The 18,378-nt window shown below is 45.0% G+C and overlaps 1 protein-coding gene across 2 annotated transcripts; it reads left to right on the top strand.

Annotated features, from left to right (window-relative positions):
• The first annotated feature begins 1,677 nt into the window (after window positions 1-1,677).
• On the top strand, window positions 1,678-17,745 carry SNRNP70 (small nuclear ribonucleoprotein U1 subunit 70). Of its 2 annotated transcripts, none has more exons than XM_063137765.1 (10): window positions 1,678-1,804; window positions 3,358-3,514; window positions 3,670-3,732; window positions 4,216-4,270; window positions 4,496-4,560; window positions 4,754-4,816; window positions 5,794-5,875; window positions 13,349-13,450; window positions 15,485-15,572; window positions 16,835-17,745. In XM_063137765.1, exons 2-10 carry the CDS (start codon window positions 3,368-3,370, stop codon window positions 17,484-17,486), a joined length of 1,317 nt encoding a protein of 438 aa, XP_062993835.1. In that variant the 5' UTR covers window positions 1,678-1,804; window positions 3,358-3,367; the 3' UTR covers window positions 17,487-17,745. The 2 variants fall into 2 exon arrangements, with proteins under 2 accessions (XP_062993835.1, XP_062993834.1); XM_063137764.1 differs by lacking the exon at window positions 1,678-1,804 and adding an exon at window positions 1,995-2,073.
• The last annotated feature ends 633 nt before the right edge of the window (window positions 17,746-18,378 follow it).

Here is an 18,378-nt window from a genome sequence, read left to right on the forward strand (position 1 = left end):
CCTTTTTGATCTGTTACTGTTTTTAAATTTTTTAACACGTTTTTAATTTTACTGTAGGTTTAATTCTATTTAAACTTTTGTAAATTTATATTTATATGTTTTAATGGTACATGTTTTAATTTTGCAAACTGCCTTGAGTCCCAGTACTGGGGAAAAAGCAGGAAGAAATAATAATAATAATAATAATAATAATAATAATAATAATAATAATAATAATGTCTTTTGGTTTTTAACACTAGGAATCCATCATCTAGGAGCAACCGTTGTTGTTGTTATTTTGTGGGAGGAAAAAGATGGAAGAAATATTTGGCAAACATAGCAGATTTACAAGCAGAAGAAATCATGTGTAAAGTCCAAGAAGGACACACAGTGATTGCACCATAAAAGCTTCATCTGGAATGAAGCACTCTTTCACCACACTTGGGGCTTGTCTGTACGACTTCTTTACCCCTACATAAATGCACAGATTTGCGTTTGACACATGACGCAGCTACCCATTCACCGCAGCACCGGATTTTTAATGTGATAATGCACATATTTGGAGTTGCGATTTACTGCGACTTTTGGGTCAACGTCCAAGTTTGCATCACATTAGAATTATGTGTCCTTGGGGGAGTTAAACCGCATTTTGACACGTGGGCATAATTTTGAGGGCAGGACAAAGTGATTGGCTGATTTCCTGCCTTCCCTCCTATCATGTCCTCTGGCTGCCTCTTCCTTCCGCCATTTTCATGTTGATGGAGCTTTAAAATTAAATCAAAGAGGGGGAAACGGGCAGCGAGAGGGAGCAGACATGTTCAGTCTCCCACTCGCATCCTCATCTGCTGCCTCGTTCCTTTCCTCACTCTGTTTTCGTCCTATATGGGGAACGGGCAGATACAGCTTTTGAAATTAAATCAAAGAGGGGGGAACGGGCAGTGAGAGGGAGCAGACATGTTCAGTCTCCCACTCGCATCATCTGCTGCCTCATTCCTTTCCTCACTCTGTTTTCATCCTATATTGGGAACGGGCAGATACAACTTTTGAAATTAAATCAAAGAGGGGAGAACGGGCAGTGAGAGAGAGGAGATGTGTTCAGTCTCCCTCTAGCATCCCTCTGCTGCCTCGTTCCTTTCCGCCCTTGGTTTTCCTCTTCTATGAATCTGTGGAGGTCCGCAGATAAATTTGATAGCTTCGCTCCTCACTCCTCGGTAGCATCGTATGCACATATGTGCGCATTAATAACTGCACTACAAAAAATAAAAATCGGGAGATAAATCGCCGTTGTGCTGCAGTGTGACGCTCTTTGCACAGATTTGAATCTATGAAAATTCGGGTTTATATTCAATGAGGAGCAATCCTGTTGTCGTACAGACGGCTGGGGCTTGGTTCTGCTCACTAGAGAAATACATTAACTGGCCCCAAACCAAATAGTTTCTCTGTGGCTGCTAAAACCAAGTTCATGATGAGCCTACTGTTGCCAATGTTGAGTCAATACCCATTTTTGAGGAGCACATATCAGTCATTTACCAACTCCGACCAAACAAAGCTGATTAGTCCTACAGGCTAAAGAAACACTTGCTGGTTCGGAACTACTTCCCTTGCACTGCTCCACATTTTCCCCCAACGGAAACGCTTGCGCGGACGGATCAAGCAACAGTCACAAAATGAGAGCCGGCGCGTAGGGATCTCAGCATGGTGAAGAGGCTCCGGGCCGAGTGTGCGCAGAGGGAGCGCCGAGTAGGCCCAGCCTGAGGCGGCGGGAGGCGCCGAGCAACGGACGGAGAGCGCGGACGAGCAGCGTAGCGAGGGAGAGACCGAGAGTGTGTGAGGGGCTCGCGGTCCGGCTGGGTGGGTCGTGGGAGGTGTTGCTGTGTGTGTGTGTGAGAGAGAGAGGGGGGGGCGGGAGAGAAAGGAAGAAGAGCCTCCTCTGTCTCTCCAACGCGCGCGTGTGGTTGGGCCAGAGGGAGGGGCTTGGGAATAACCAGGGGGCTGTTGTGTTGGTGCGGATCTAGGGAGGTTTACCTCGATTTGGACCGGGAGGAGGCCTATGGGGGGCAGAACTTGACCAAAGCAAAAAGAAGGGCGGAAGAGGTAAGCTTGAGATGGTGGGTGAAGAACTGGAGGGGTAGGGGTGCGTGGGAGACCCATGAAGCCGCTAACAATAATAATATCTGTGTAAATCAGATCTACCACATGTACACCCTTCCCCAAAGTGATACTGTCTGGATGTGTTGGATTTACAACTCCCAGCATGGGAATGTCCAATCCATCTGGAAGGCACCAGTGTTGGAGAAGGGCATATGTATACCAGTGGTCAAACCGCTTCGCATATGTTACCTTGCAATTCTGACAACCTTGCAAGGTAGGTATCACTATATGATTCCCCCCACACCCATGGTCTTGCAGATGGGAAGGTGAGGGAATGTGTGGCTTGCCTTAGGCCCAACTAAGTGAGATCTCCTTACTCCTGCTGCAGAATGAGGTGTTGGAATCTGAGGTGGACTGTACCACTTCAGACTGCTAGGGTGGGGGAAACCATATTTTTGAATGCTTTCCTGCATTGGCGAGGGGGGGCAGACCTAGCACTGTAGAGAGAAGTGAGGACTAGAAGCTTGCTTTATGCTAGCTTCTGTGTCTGCCATCCCACACAAATCATGGTAAGTAATTTTTATACATGAAGGGACATTGCGAAATAGTAATCACTCACTCACTATCTGAAATGGTACAGTTCTCTACTATCTGCTGCTTGTGTAGACCAGGCCTCAGTTCATACTGGGGACTTCCTTATTCAAAGCTCAGTCTTTTACAGTGCAATCTTTTTCATAATCTACTTAAAATAAGTGCTATTGAGTTCCATAGTGCCAGATAAGTGCATATAGGTTTGCAGTCTTAGCCACTGTACCACACAGCTGCTAGAAAGGCATAGTGTTGTGCCAACCTTTCCCAACCCGGACCCTTCCAGATGTCTTCAATTCTGATTAGCCCCAGCGAACATCGCCAATGGTCAGGGATTATGGGAGTTTTAGTCCAAAACATATTGAGGGCATCAGGTTGAGGAAGGCTGGTGTAGGTAAAAGCCTATATGGGGAGAGAGAAGTGTGAAAGATGCATTAAGGAAGCTAGGGCATATTGGATTTAACTTTGGAGTTGACATGTGTAGGAATGCACTTGTAAGTCCAGATTCCACCCACCTAGAGTCAGAAGTGTCGTTTTGGACAAGTTTCTCATGCTTTATAGTTAAAAGAATTTATGCTTGTATGTGGATTCATAATAGTTCTTCTGCTTCCATGGTAAGAACTTTTGGGACAATGTCTGTACCAGCTGTTCTTGCCCTGTTCTAAAATTCTGGGATCTCTTCTTTCTCTTGCATGGCAGGTTTTTCAAGATGACGCAGTTTCTGCCACCAAATTTGTTGGCACTATTTGCCCCCCGTGATCCTATACCCTATCTGCCTCCTTTGGAGAAACTACCCCATGAGAAGCACCACAATCAGCCCTATTGTGGTATTGCCCCCTACATTCGAGAGTTTGAGGTAAGTTCTTCAGGATTTGCCTGGCTATCTCAGGCTTGTGGTAATTTGCTGGGACATTAACTAGAGTGTACAGAATCAACTGCTTTCTTAACACTGTGTATCTCCTTTGTTATATGTTGAGAATCAGTTGTTAAAAGTGAGCTCTTCTTTTCCAGGACCCACGCGATGCTCCTCCACCCACTCGTGCAGAGACACGGGAGGAACGGATGGAACGGAAGGTATGCATAGCAGTGGCCTGTTTGTAGGTTGTCAAGTGTGATGTGTGAACCCAAAGTGCTGAGGCTAAACAACCCAGTGGTTAAGCCATGCTTTGTTGTTGGCTTAACTACTGGATTGTTTGGCCCATCAACAACCCAGCATTCCAGATTTGCATTTGATGCTCAATCTATGAACAGGCAAATCACAGGTTGTTGATTAAAAGCGGACGTGGCAGCCGCTTGGGAGGTATTATGTCCAAACTCTCCCAGTTGCGCATGAAAACCCATAGGTTGCTTCAACCATAGGGTGTCGTTATGTGTGAACCAGGTCTTAGATTGCCTGGGAGAATACTTTGGGTTCTGTCCTTGATTATGTGTTAGTAGGATTAAAAAGAAAGAAAGGAGCGGCTAATGTTGATGGTTGCAGTAGGATTCAGAAGGATGTATTTAGACTGAATAAGAAGCTAAGCATTACTGACAGTTTGCCTCTCCCTTTCCTTGCAGAGGCGAGAGAAAATTGAACGCCGGCAGCAAGAGGTTGAGAGTGAGCTGAAGATGTGTAAGTTTGGGAGAATTGCACGTTGTAGGGAGGAACAAAATTTGTGAAAATCGTATCACTTTTCTTTCTTTTACCTGCAGTGGCGTTAATATTTCATATGATGCCTGTTAATTCGTGGCAGGGCTTAGTGTTTGCATGTATGAGAGAATAAACAGGAAAGTAGAGGAGGGGATATATTTTACTTCCCTCACGTTGTCTTACGCAGTGACTTATTTTTCCAATTAGGGGACCCTCACAATGATCCCAATGCTCAAGGAGATGCCTTCAAGACGCTCTTTGTGGCCAGAGTTGTAAGTGACCCTATTCCTTCTTCCTCCTGCCAAAGCTTAGTTTTAAATAACCATTCACCTTATCTTTTAAGAGATGCTGGGATGCGAATGGAAGTAAACAGTTTCTTCAACCCTCCCTCCAGGGTTTATGCATTCGGTTTTCCACCAGTATGATCTCTCTGCCTTCTCATTTGGCTTCCCACTTATTTTGCAGAACTATGACACAACAGAATCTAAGCTGAGGCGGGAGTTTGAAGTCTATGGACCTATCAAAAGAGTGAGTGTAAAAATTATTTTGGGATCTGTTTGGCAAAAAAAGCTAACCCTATTCTATTCTCCATGAGTTTCTTGAATATAATTATCACCACATTCCACGGCAACAAATTTTGCAGGCCAAAATTGCACGGGTGGGAGGAATTCGTTTGTTTAACCTGTTTCCAGCTTAATTTCATCAAGAATTCACTCAAAACATTTCTAGACTGAGAGTACATTCCTGATTACCGTCCCCCCCTTTTGAGAGGAGTCTTCATATTTTTCTTTCCCATATAGTAGTTTTTTTAAAAAAAATTCATATCAAGTATAACATTTGTATTCAAATAGATTTATTAGAAGCGTTGCAAATGTTTAGAGCTTCTTCTTTTGTTTTAGGGTTTCATGAAAGCAGCACCTGATTTTAAAGCTTCTGTTTTTCTCACTTCAGTTTTGCAGGCCCATTGTATTGACCATTCTATCAGGGAAAAGTGGGAGTGGTATAAGTGCCATGTGGGGTCAGCGGGGGAAAACCTCCCTTCCAAACTCTCCTCACATAGCAGATTTTTTCCCCTGAGAGTTTGCTCATGCATGGTGAAGATTGTTCTCTGAGATTCCTTTCCTTGCTTATCTCTGTGCTTCCACCCTCCCTGCTTATATAGTGCTTCCACTGGCTTGCAGACTTATAGAGAGGGGGAAATGGGAATCACCAGGTTTCCTTTATAAGAATTGTAAAATGGGTTCTGGAATCTGTATCTTTCTATATCACCGAGGTCTTGTGGCATGGAAATGTCCCTCCAAATACACCATAGAGAACAAGGTTATTCGAGCAACTGGGAGTTGAGAGGATGCTGATATAAGTGGGTTTTTAAATTTTGTTTTTAAGTAATGGGGTTCTTTAAGGAGGTACCTTCTTAGAATTCAGTTGAAGCGTGTCAACTTAGGGCCATGTCCAAGCCCATAACCCTATTTCACCATTTTCTGGCACTGACAATTCAATTTCAGATCTACATGGTGTACAATAAGCACTCCGGCAAGCCACGTGGCTACGCCTTTATCGAATATGAACATGAGCGTGACATGCACTGTAAGTATAGTCCTTTTCTTGGGTGCGTTTGTGTCTTGTGTGTGAGTGTGTGTATGTTTTATAAATTAAATTTCTATTATAAAAGCATGTGTTTTGTAAAAGTTCTTTAACTGTTAAAGCCCTTGAACTATTTGAGGGCTTGGGCTCCCCCCAACAGGTAAGTACAGAATGGGGGAGCCCGGCTTGGTTTGGCGAGCACCCAAGTTCCGTTAATCTGGCCCTGATAGGTTTCCAAGGGGATGCTTTCCATCGCATCAACAATAGCATTCAGAAGGGAGGAGGTTTTTACCCCCTTCTCTCTGCAGATTTTTGTAATTGAAGTAGGATTTGGTGTTGGAAATCCCAGTTTGCTTCAGGTAGGCTATCTCTCTGGGGAGTGTCACTTCTGTTTCTTTGTCTAGTTGTGAAAGAACAAATTAACGTAGCTGGGGTGCCGCAAATGTAATGTGTGTGCTAAAGTAATACAGGCAACAGTTCAACAGCTATCCTCTTTACCCACCATAGTGCCCTTGTGTTTTTGCGGGCGGGGGGACCCTGTAGGTAGAGGGTGGGCAGCCAGTCCTGCCAGTCTCTTTTTGAGCAGGCTGAAGTTACTGCTTGCATTATGGGACCCAGCAGGGTCATATGGGCTGTCCCCACACTCTGAACTGTTGCCCATCTCCTTTCTATTAATTTTTTTTAAGAGGGAGAATGAATGCTATGAAGAAGTTCTTCTTCTAAAGCAAGTGTAACTTTGACCTGAAGCTGTGTTTTGAAAAGATGCTGTTGTCGAGAGGCGTGTTGTGAGCGGGGTGTATTAATTCTGTGTTCTTATTGTCACTGCAGCCACCTTTCTGATGGCTATTGCCACTGCTGGCTTGCAGCTGATCCTTATGCTTCCCCTTTACAACATCTCATTGTATGGTTGGTATAAGGGTTTGTATAATTGGTAAGAAACCTCAGTACCCAACACACTTTTATACACAAGCCAGGTCAAAGGCAGATGATAGGTAACATGGCTTAGTTAAGGGTGGAGGGAAGGAAGGTGTGTGGGGATCTATTTTTCTTCTGGCTTCTGCACTGCCCTCTTGCTGTGTGGAACGAGAAAGAGAAATAGATTCCTCATACTATATCATTGGCCCTATATTTTGCAGCATGAATTTAATGGGGAGGGAGGGAAGAATAGGTCAGCCCTCTCCAGTAGGGCTCAAATATCCTGAGTGAACCCTCCCTCTCCAAGCCACACATGTGCCATTTATAGTTTCTGCAATCTGTAGGGCCAGGCTGGAAACCATCAAGCGACACAAGCAGAAAGAAGTGTTGTTAGGAATCTAATTCTTTTCTCTCTGCCCCAAATGAAACACAGGTGGAGGTGGGGGCATCTAGTACCTCTTCAGACTGGCTAGACCAAAATAAGTGTGTCCTCTTGACTGTTAACAAAAATTAGACTCCAAATTAGACTCCTGTTCAGATAATTTGGCAGCAAACGGTTTTGTTCAGAAGACACCTTAAACCACGGTGGTTAAGGCTGCTTTTTGTTAACGAAAAATCCTTAACCACTGTAGTTTTAAGGTGTCTTCTGAACAGGGCGAGTATGTTTAAACTGTGGTTATGTAGCCACTATTAGAGCCTCGTGTGGCGCAGAGTGGTACAGCCGAAACTCTCCCCACGACCTGAGTTCGATCCCAGCGGAAGCTGGTTCTCAGGCAGCCGGCTCAGGACGACTCAGCCTTCCATCCTTCCGAGGTCGGTAAAATGAGTACCCAGCTAGCTGGGGGGAAAGGTAACTGCGACTGGGGAAGGCCATGGCAAACCACCCCGCTACAAAGTCTGCCAAGAAAACGTCAGCGAAAGCAGGCGTCCCTCTAGGTGTCAGCAATGACTCAAGTGCTTGCACGAGAGGTTCCTTTCCTTTCCTTCCTATGTAGCCACTATGGTTAGGAATGGTTCACACAACACGCTAAGCCATAATGTTTAGCTCAAAGTTTCCTAACCACCGTCACTTCGCATGTCATTTGAACAAGGTCAGTGTTTAAAGGTCTCTTGCTTAAAAACTGTTCATGAGAATATTAATCTGTACCACATTGAGTTACTTTCAGGGCTATTCTCATTATTTAGGCACAAATGTTGATAAGGCTTGATTAGGCCCACAATATTCTCACAAACATGGATTAAAGTTGCTTCTGGACTGGGTTAGCACTCTTTAGAAATATGGGGAAACATTCTTAATCATCCCAACTTACATAAAACAGACTGCTTGAAGCGTATTAAGATAGCCATATAACTTACCACTTGCCTGGTCATCTGTGGCAGTTACAGTTGCATTAAGATGCATCTCTAGTGCCAAAGGGGTAGAGCTGCTCACAATTGCTGTAAATTGTGTTTACATAACCCTGCTCGTTGCCCACTGCACACACACACACACACCTCTTTTTGTCTTCCCACCTAACCTCAAAAGTTTTGTTAGCTCTTAGTTTATGAAAGATTCATACATGTAGCCTCTGTAACTCTGTCTTGAAAACAGGGCAGCACTATGGCAGCTGTGCACTTGACTCCTTGCTATTCTTGGACAAGGACCTGCACTAGTTGCTTGGGGTGTGGAAATGACAGGCAGCAGCTTAGATGTGAATTGTGGGGAGGTATGGGCGAGTTTAGGAAGAAGTAGGCAGGCAGCCTTTGAGAAGTTATTTGCACACCTGCATTAAAGGAAACCTGCTTGTGCCCTGAGATGCTTGAATTTAACAAAATTATATTTGGGAAATGGAGGATTCTTCCCCGTTATTGTGTCATTTGAACTGGGTTGAGACATTTAAGGACTTGCAGGCAAATTGCATTTTATCCTTTCGCTTCTGTACTGGAAGTTCTTTCTTAAGTACAGAGATGCATTGGCTAAAAATATTTACTGAGAACAGTTGCAGCCTACCTCTTGTCAAACATGTGGACAAATGATCTCTGATAAATACCCCTAAAACACATTATGTGCACAAGCCCTGAGTGGCTGATGTGTGTTTCTTAGAAGGGAGTGCATATTTTTGCCTGTGCTTTTGGTCCTTCAATTGATAGGAAGCAGGACTGAGGATATTTGAGCTCTGCTTTTAGTTATTAAGCTAATGGGCAGTTTGGGTAGTTAGCCTGACTTGGGGCACAAAGCTGGGTAGATGGATTCCCTTGGCTACCCCTAGCATGGCTTGCCAAGGCCGTAATGGACCTTCAAGTGGGACACGGTTGGGATGTCTGTCTCAACAGAGGTTCTAAATCGTTAGTCCCCTAATGTGGGTTTTAACATGCAAGCAGGCAACTATACCACTGTTGCTGGGTTCCTAATTACTGCTAGAGAGGGCAGTTCAGATACATCACACATTCCTTGCTGTTCTTTCTTGTTATCTTCTTTTCTGTCTGGCTCCTTTAGCTTAGTTCTTTCAATTGTGAATTATTTGGAGCTTTCAATCCTGCCTGATGCAGGCTGTAGCTAGGAACGCCAAGAGGGAGGGCTGCTAAAATTCAGGACTTCAGTTGCTTACCTGAATGTGTAGTTGGAAGGATGCATTCTAGCAGGGGCCTTTAAGCATTGGGGTTTGGGTTTTTAAATTTATGAAGGTTTTAGATGGGATCATCCTGAAAGGTGTTTACTTTTAGCTAGTCTTTAGCTAGATCTAGAGTGCTATTTAGCATAATCAACAAAATCTTGTGGCATCTTAAAAGTCTGGCATAAGCTTTCATGGGCACTATCCACTTCATCAGGTGCATGAAGTGGACAGTGTCCACGAAAGGTTATGCCAGAATAGATTTGTTAGTCTTTAAGGTGCCACAAGACTCGTTGTTTCTGCAGCAACAGACCCCTCTGGGAATTTAGCCTAATGTTGCTGCTTTTGGCAAGCTGTAAAGGCTGGTGTGCATCTATTTTCCACTTCTGTTTTGCTTTGGGGAACTGTTGGCTGGGTTGTAAGCTAATCAAACATCAATAACAACCCACCTTTGCCCCTGAAGTGTAACTGCTGGCCTCTGGATCCAAGTGAAGGAGTGATAAGTGATGTCCTTGGATCTTCTGTTAGGAAACCAGAACAAACAGCACCTATGAGTTTAGTATCGGAGCTGTAAGCTGCCTTGTGTGGTCGGTGACAACCTTTCACTGTTGGCTCCTTGAGGGACTTTGTAAATGCTGTAAGTCCTTCCCCAGCCTTGCAGTTCTTTAACTTCTGCAACCTAGTTCAGAGTGTTAGCTATGCTAAACTCTAAAGCTATGCTAAACTCTAGTAAGTTAAGAGGGCATTATTTTCAGAGAGTTGCATGTTCATCTACATAGCAATCTTGCTACAAGATGAGTGATTCCTATATATTCTTTCATATTTAGTCTCATAAAAGTGTATCTGCCCAATAAAAATTATGACAGAGGTGCAATCAATGGAAACGGAATATCTTTCTCTCTACCTCTGCCCCTTGCAAGAATATGGAAACGTGAAGAATTATAGGAATTTCTCTTTGTGATGAGATTTCTGTATCAGCTCATCCTTTGGAAGTCAAGAGTTGTTGACCTCTTCTAGGGACGAGAAGCATTTGAGAGTACAACTTGGCGTTGAAAAGCTTTGAGTTGGGAGTGTAGAGTCATTAGTGGAAGATGGGCGAAAGGCTTGGATAGTAACCTTTCAAGCCTAATTGTAAAAATATTAGAATTGTTCTAGGTGAGTTTCCCCATCTAACCAGATGGTTTTGCCCATATCCCCTAAAAGGCCTTGCGGAAAGTTGAGAGGTTCTTAGCTAGGACCGTTGTGCTTTATTGTAAAATGTCCCTAAAAGGTAAGATGCAATACAGAGGGTGGTTTCAGGTAAGCATTCTGCAACTCTCCCAACCACGGACTGACCTCTTCATTGGAAAAGGCCCAGCTTCGTCTCCTTCCTACGATAAAATGGTGGTGAATATGCGGGGCAGGGTCTCTGCCCCTTGCTGACTTTGGTCCGCTGACTGCCCTGTCTGGAGATGAGCCGTGAGACTAACTTGGAGGCTCTGTTTGTAAGGGATGGTGGTCTGTCATCATGCCCCAACATCCAAACTGACTGGCTGCTGATTCTCAGCATGATGGGTCGCTTCAAGGCTCAGGATGACGTCTTTGCCATTGGTCCTTGGACAAAGTTTGACTTGGTGATGGTCTTGTCAAGCCCCATCTTTCAAAATTCTCTTTAATAGCTGGAATATCTCCATGGTTAAAAGAAAAAAAAATGGAGGCAGGGGGGAATGACAGACGGTTGAAAAACACATCCTCCATCAAAGAAACTGATTTCTGGACTGTATTTTTTTTAAACCCAAAGCTTTCCTGAGTAAATTAGGATGAGTGGAAATGTTTTGTGTGGTAATATGTTAGCCAGTACATTTTTTTATGAAGCCTTTTACTTGAAATGGATAGTTTCTAAATCACCCCCCCCATACACACACACACACACACACACACACAGAGTAATATTCCCCCCACCCCCAGTGCCATTTCTTTCTCTGAGAATAGAATTCACCACCACTTTTTTCAGTTCTATATATGAGAATACGGGTGAGGGGGAAGAAATTTTTTTTTTCTGTGTGCATGCACATTGAGGAGACAAATTCTTTCACACCTCTTTTCATGTGTCTACATCAGCCTTCCTCAACCTGGGGCGCTCCAGATGTGTTGGACTGCATCTCCCAGAATGCCCCAGCCAGCAGAGCTGGCTGGGGCATTCTGGGAGTTGTAGTCCAACACATCTGGAGCGCCCCAGGTTGAGGAAGGCTGGTCTACATGGAGACAATGATTCCCCCCTTTTCTCTAATGCATAGTTTATGCACATGGTTGACTTGGTGTTTTAAAAAGATGTGATTTCCCACAGAAGCAAGTATTTCCTTCTGCTTTTCCCCCTAAAATTAAACGTACACACATTTTCCTTTTGTCCCAGCCCCACACATTTAATAAAAAGTTTAATTTTCATTCTTGAAAGGTTCCCAAACAAGATACACAATAACCCTGGCCACTCTTTAAAGTCACCCAGCGTTTTGATAACTAACAATACACCGTTGTAATGTTTGGCTACCTGAATTTGGAGGTGGCCATGTTCTTAAAAGGAGATCGTTCTAAAACGGATGGGTTGAAGCTCTAGTAGTGTCTAGTGCTGTTTGACTGACTCTGTGGCCTTCTGCCACGCTTGCCTTCATCGCCACTTATAGGTGGCTTTAGTAGGTTGGTGGGGTGTGGGGCCCACGAGGCTTGTAAAGACCCCTAAAGGCATAAATGGAATCCACGCTCTTAATTAAGAACTTTACCTAGTTTGGGGAGTGGGGTGAGGCTGGGGGGCTGGGGAGGGGCTGGCAGGGGTGGGGGTCTGAGTGTCCGACTTCTGCTGCTGAGACAGGTAAGGCAGGGAAGGTCGGCTCAGCAGCTAAAATGCAAAACCCAAAATACCGCCCCAGCCGGGGGCGCCCGGGCAGGGGGGAGCTGCGCCTCGGGCCCCAGCGCTAGCAGCCCGATGCAGTGAGTTTGAGGAGTTAAAAGTTGCAATGGTTTTGTAAGTAGTTTCTCCAGGTAAATGCTTTTATTTCCTTTTTACATGTTAGCTGTGCTCGCCCCACCCTTCCCTTAGCAAGTGGCTTGAGAACATTCCCCTTCCCTGACAATCATCCTAGAGATTTGCAACGGGATAAGCGCGGCAAGGGTGGGGTAGAGTGGGCTGGGTCTGTTGAAGGAGGGTGCCAGCCAGTTCCCTGAGCGTTCTTCCCGTTTTTTGTGTGTGCGTACCACCCTCTCTCTTCCCTGCCAAGCATTCCGCTACCTCTCTAACATAGAAAACGTTTCTATCTCCCTCTTCTCTCCTCCTCCCCCTGCCCCAACACCTTCTCCACCACCTGTTTGTTTTTCAATTATTTCTTTATTTCGATGGCAAGAGCTCTTGCTTTGGGAGGGGGGTTTGGGCATGGCCAATCTTGGGACTGGCTGGTTAGGGGTGCTGCTGAAGGAACGGCAGAGCCTGGCTCACTCTGAAGTGAGTTGGTAGGGCTGGGGTAGCCCTTTCCCCCTCCGGGCAAGTAATGTATGTAGCGCGAGTGTCTTGACTGCTCAATAACCTTCCTTTCTTTGCAGCGGAGGCCAGGGGGGCTGCATTCTGGGATGGAACTGGGGTTGCTCCACAACTCGAGGGGTTTGTGGCTCTGTGGCAGCTGTGTTCAGGCAACTCATGAGGCGGGCTTGCCAATCCCACCCACCACTGCCACACTAGTGTGGATTTAGTCTCAGCTGCTTAAATCAAGGCAAGCACTAGGGTTTTTCTCCTGGAGAGCTTGATATGACGGCGCTTCCCAGGCAGGTGTGGAGCAATCCCTCGCCCAAGGGGCCGTGGGGCCATAGGAGCCTCCTCCCTCAGAATTCTTTGCGTGTGGTACATGTCCCTGGGGGAGGGTGGGCTTGTTTGTGTGCACTGTGAATAATGGCAGTTCCCTTTGCCCTTCCCTTCCCCCTGGATACCCCTCCTAATCTGTTGCAGCGGCTTACAAGCACGCGGACGGGAAAAAAATTGATGGCAGGCGGGTACTGGTAGATGTAGAGCGAGGCCGGACGGTGAAGGGATGGCGCCCACGTAGACTTGGTAAGTGTGTGCAGAAACATTGCATCAAACATGTTTCCAGCTCTTCTGCCCCACCTCTATCCCCACGTGAACTTGAAGTTGTTGCATTAGCCGGAACATCTCTTCCAAGACTCCTGAAAATAACAGCGCTGCTGGACTGCTGTATTCTGTTCTGGCCACCACACTTAGAAGGGTGTTGGCTTTTAGTAAGAGGAAATTAAAAATATGTAGGTTTGATGATTTTTCAGATTATTTTTTTCTAAATATGAGGAGAGGGAAAATAGAACATTTAGCGTCTCTGAAGACAAGTTAAGAATCTATCAGTATTAACTAGAGGGAAGTAGACTTGAGTTAAACACTTCTTCTTTTTAGAGCACACCTTAAGTGCAAGAGCCATTTTACAGTGAAGTAATGTAGCAAGGAGGTAGAGCAGAGGTGGGCAACCTGTGGTCCTCTAAGATGTTGACTTCAAGTCCAACCAACCCTAGCCAGTACAGCCAATGGTAAAGGATGATGGAAATTACAATCCAATAACACCTAGAGGGCAGTTTGCCCACCCCTGAAGTGGAGGAATCACCTTCCTTGGAAGCATTTATCATAGTATTTTTATGTCTCTCCTCAGCCAAAAAGGCACCCAGAGCAGCTTACATATAATCAGTTAAACAAGACAGTCTCTGCCCACAGGCTTAGAGTCTAAAAAGACATGACATACAAGGGAAGAGGAAAGGGGGGGGAATGAATTCTTTCCACAGCACTGGTAGAATGGCCCCGTTTCTCTTATCTCCCTCTGTTATGGCTTTTGGAATGGCTGTTGATGGTAAAACTTGAGGTGTGTGGGGGATCCTTCATGGGAGAGCCCTTTCAGCAGGGCTGGTGGAGTGGAGCTGCTCTCCCTCAGCTCAGCCAGTATTATTATTATTATTATTATTATTATTAATTAATTAATTTATTTATTTATTTATATAGCACCATCAATGTACATGGTGCTGTACAGAGTAAAACAGTAAATCGCAAGTCCCTGCCGCATAGGCTTACAATCTAATAAAATCATAGTAAAGCAATAAGGAGGGGAAGAGAATGTAAACAGGCACTGGGTAGGGTAAACAGGCACAGGGTAGGGTAAAACTAACAGTGTAAAGTCCAAACAACATCAAGTTTTAAAGGCTTTAGGAAAAAGAAAAGTTTTTAGCTGAGCTTTAAAAGCTGCGATTGAACTTGTGGATCTCAGATGTTCTGGAAGAGCGTTCCAGGCATAAGGGGCAGCAGAGGAAAATGGACGAAGCCGAGCAAGGGAAGTAGAGACCCTTGGGCAGGCAAGAAACATGGCATCAGAGGAGTATGTTGGATAGGCATCTGTCAATGCTTTCTGTGTGGGCTAGGGCTACTAGTGGCTTCTGTACAATTCTGTATAAGGAAGAAATGTTAGCCAGGTCCTGGAACCTGACAGATGGATCCAACTTTCCATTCTACGGTGTCATTGACCTATCTAGGACCCCTCTCTGTTTGTCAGGATCTCCTTTTCTAACAAACTGCTTGTTGGGAAAAGGAGTTTCCATTTCTTCACTATATGTTTAAGACAGCCATAAAGACTAATCTCTTCCGGCAGGCCTACCCAGATGAATTTTAAACCTCAAAGTTTTAAGATGTCCTGATTGTTATTTTGATATTGTATTTTTTTATGCTCTTTTAATTAATTTTATGAATTTGATTTATATTGTATTGTTGTACTAATGTTGTTTCCTGCCTTGATCCAAGGGGAGAGGCGACTAAGAAATTATTATTATTATTATTATTATTATTATTAATAATAATAATAATAATAATTGTTATTATTTAATAATATTTGTGAGTGCGATGCCTGGAGAAGGTGGACTTGGAGAGTCTTCTTTCTCTCCCTTGTTTCATATGAATTTGGTTCACAACATAACAAATTCAGTACCTACACTGTGCAAGTAAAACACTCTGGAGGCTATTTCTTCTTCCACTCTTGCTAAGCCAACCCCCAGTGAGAATAAAATTGGAAAGAACCAACCTTTTCTTTCCCCTCCTCTACAGGTGGTGGTCTCGGTGGCACCCGGCGAGGTGGCGCTGACGTCAACATCAGACACTCAGGCCGGGATGACACTTCCCGATATGATGAACGGTGAGCTGACCTTTATGGAGATGATGATGATGATGGTGATGATTTAGAATATTTATATACCGCTCCCCATTGAAAAATTTCGGAGCGGTGTACTAGGTAAAATGAAAATAAAAACAGAATAAAACAGTTGAAACAAAATTTAAGAAGAAGCAAAAATCAGAAATCCAAGGCTGCATGTTAAAGAAAGGCTTCTTGGAATAAAGACGTTTTCAGGAGGCGCCGAAAGGAGTACAAGGTTGGAGCCTGCCTGACCTCCAGAGGCAGGGAGTTCCACAGGAGGGGGGCCACCCCACTGAAGGCTCTTCCCCTGGTGGATTCCAGTCGGAGGATGGATCTAAGTGGAACCACCAGGAGCAGGCCCTCGGATGACCTCAGTGACCGGGCAGGTTGTTAAGGGAGAAGGCAGAGCTCTCTCAGGTATCCAGGAAAACAGTAGTGTCTGGGCCACCACTCCTGATATTAGACTCCTTTAGCAACTTCATTTCTGGCACTAGGAGCAACAGGGAAATTATTAATGGTTACTCTCATTCAACGTTTGACTTCATTCCAGCTGTGTGGTAGAACGTAAAGAGGGCTTATAGTCAAAGCAAATACCCATGCATTTGAAATCAGACATTTCTCAGTTGTAGAAGGACCCTTTGTTAAAATACACAATATACTCTGCAGATTAATTAAATTTGGACATCTTGCATAATTTGCCTAGTTTTTTCCTTATAAAATTGATTTTTTTTTTACAAGATTTCAGACTAGTAAGAGATAGGGAGGTCTGAGCCATGCATGCATTTTGTATCTCCATGTTTTCTTTGGAAATCTCTTGATCATAAGGTTAAGAAACTGAGATCGGTTAAGAAGCCAGATCCTAGGACTGGCAGTGGCTGTTCAGATTGCTAGCCTTTCATTCTGTTTGTTTTAGGCTGTTTAGTGTGCTGTTCCGCAGAAGCCATTTAGGATGCAACTTTGCTACGAACCTAAACTGGATTTAAAACAATTCAATTTTGAAACCCTGGAAGTTACAATTTAACAAACGTTCCAAGAGTTTAGAGAGATTTCTAACCCTTTGTAAAACTAGAATTCCTAGAGCTTTCTGAGAAGAGCTAGGACGTTTAAACCAGCTTGAAGTGCAGATGTGTCCTTCTTCCTGTATAGATGCCGTGTTCATTTATTGGCTTGCTTTTATGTCGTGCAGTGGCAATGCTTGTGGTAAACAGGCCATTCTGTCTGTTGACGAAGTATCTTTTGATTTCTTTTCTCCGAACTCACAGGGATCGGGACCGTGAAAGAGAGCGGGATCGCCGAGACCGCAGCCGAGACCGGGACAAGGAGCGGGAACGCCGTCGCAGCCGATCCCGGGAGCGCCGGCGGCGAACGCGGAGTCGAGAAAAAGATGAACGGAAACGCAGCCGGGAACGCAGCAAGGATAAAGACCGGGAGCGCAAGCGTCGTAGTCGTTCCAGGGACCGGAAGCGGGATCGGGACCGCGACAGAGACAAGAAGGAGGAGGTGCCGGAAGTGGCTGACGCCCAGCCTGATGAGGCCACCCTTGGCGAGATGGGCGTAGATGGGCTGGAAGTGAAGCCCGAAGGGGAAGAGAAGGCCAGGGACCGGGACAGGGACAGGGACAGGGATAGAGAGAGGGATCGGCGGCGCAGTCATCGCGACAAAGACCGAGACCGGGAGCGTGACAGAGAGCGTCGTCGGGATAGGGACAGAGATAGAGACCGTGACCGGGAGCACAAGCGCGACAGAGGTGAACGGGGTGGGGAGAAACGGGAGGACAGGGGGCAGGACAATGGCATGGGAGAGGCCCTGGAGGAAACCAGCCAGGATATGTTCCTGGACCAAGAATCCATGCAGTCGGCTGATGGCTACTTATCCACTGAGAATGGCTACATGATGGAGCCCCCGCTGGAGTGACGAATGAAGATGCTTCTCGCTTCCGTGCCCCTGTGCGGTCCAGTCAGGTGAGGCTCTGCCTCCCAGGCTGCCTAGCCAATGAGGCCCCATCAGCCAGTTGAGATAGCTGATTTTAACTGGCTTTGTTTAGAAGGGTAAGTGTTTCAGTTCTGCTTGTCCCTGCCCCATGTCTTCTTAACATGTAACCTTCCAGCAATTCCTTGTGTATTTGGATATTTTTCTTTGAACAAGAATAAAGTGTTGAATGTTTTTTCCTTCATGTGAAGTGTATCGAGAGCTGACATGTTTGAAGAAACACTTCGTTGGATTCCAGGCTGCCAGTGGATCAAAGATCCACAAAGAAGATCTTGGTTACATGCCAAATCACTGTTGCTGAAACCTTTACTGGTGGTAGTGGTATGAGGATTCAGCTTTTTGCTTGTGGTGAAATGGGTGGAAAGCAGCAAAGGTTAGAAATGGACAGAGGCAATGCAAACTGGGCTGCGTATTGCAGTTATAGGGGCTTTTTTATGGGGGAAAACTCACCAAATTGCTACAGGTATGGTTGGAGGAAGGTGCTTCACTTCAAAGGGGAGTGGCTCTGTGGGGACTGAGAAAAAGGTAAGCAAAAGTTCATCTAGGTACACAGAAGGTAAACTCAGTTTATCTGGAGTTGACCCTAATACAAGCATTTGGTGGGAATATAGTTAAGGCGGGCAGCCAAAGTGAAGGAGTACTTAGTTTTGAGCCCAGCAGTAGAAATAAATTCAAGGCTAGCTATCAAATCAGTATACTCTGTGCTAAAAGAAACAAAGTTGAATCCTGCAACTTGTATAAATTGAGCACATTTTCAGAACATAGCTTAATTTGCCTATTACTGCATAATACACACACTATCTTGTGTGATTTGTTT

Source organism: Elgaria multicarinata, chromosome 11 (assembly GCF_023053635.1).
Source record: "Elgaria multicarinata webbii isolate HBS135686 ecotype San Diego chromosome 11, rElgMul1.1.pri, whole genome shotgun sequence".
In the NCBI taxonomy this organism is placed as follows: Eukaryota; Metazoa; Chordata; class Lepidosauria; order Squamata; family Anguidae; genus Elgaria; species Elgaria multicarinata.

Bases quoted from the DNA above. Each gene is read 5' to 3' on its own strand.
- SNRNP70 (XM_063137765.1), top strand. From the start codon at position 3,368: ATGACGCAGTTTCTGCCACCAAATTTGTTGGCACTATTTGCCCCCCGT. The intron at 4,271-4,495 runs GTAAGTTTGGGA...TTTTCCAATTAG, and splicing joins TGAGAGTGAGCTGAAGATGT to GGGACCCTCACAATGATCCC. The intron at 4,561-4,753 runs GTAAGTGACCCT...CTTATTTTGCAG, and splicing joins CGCTCTTTGTGGCCAGAGTT to AACTATGACACAACAGAATC.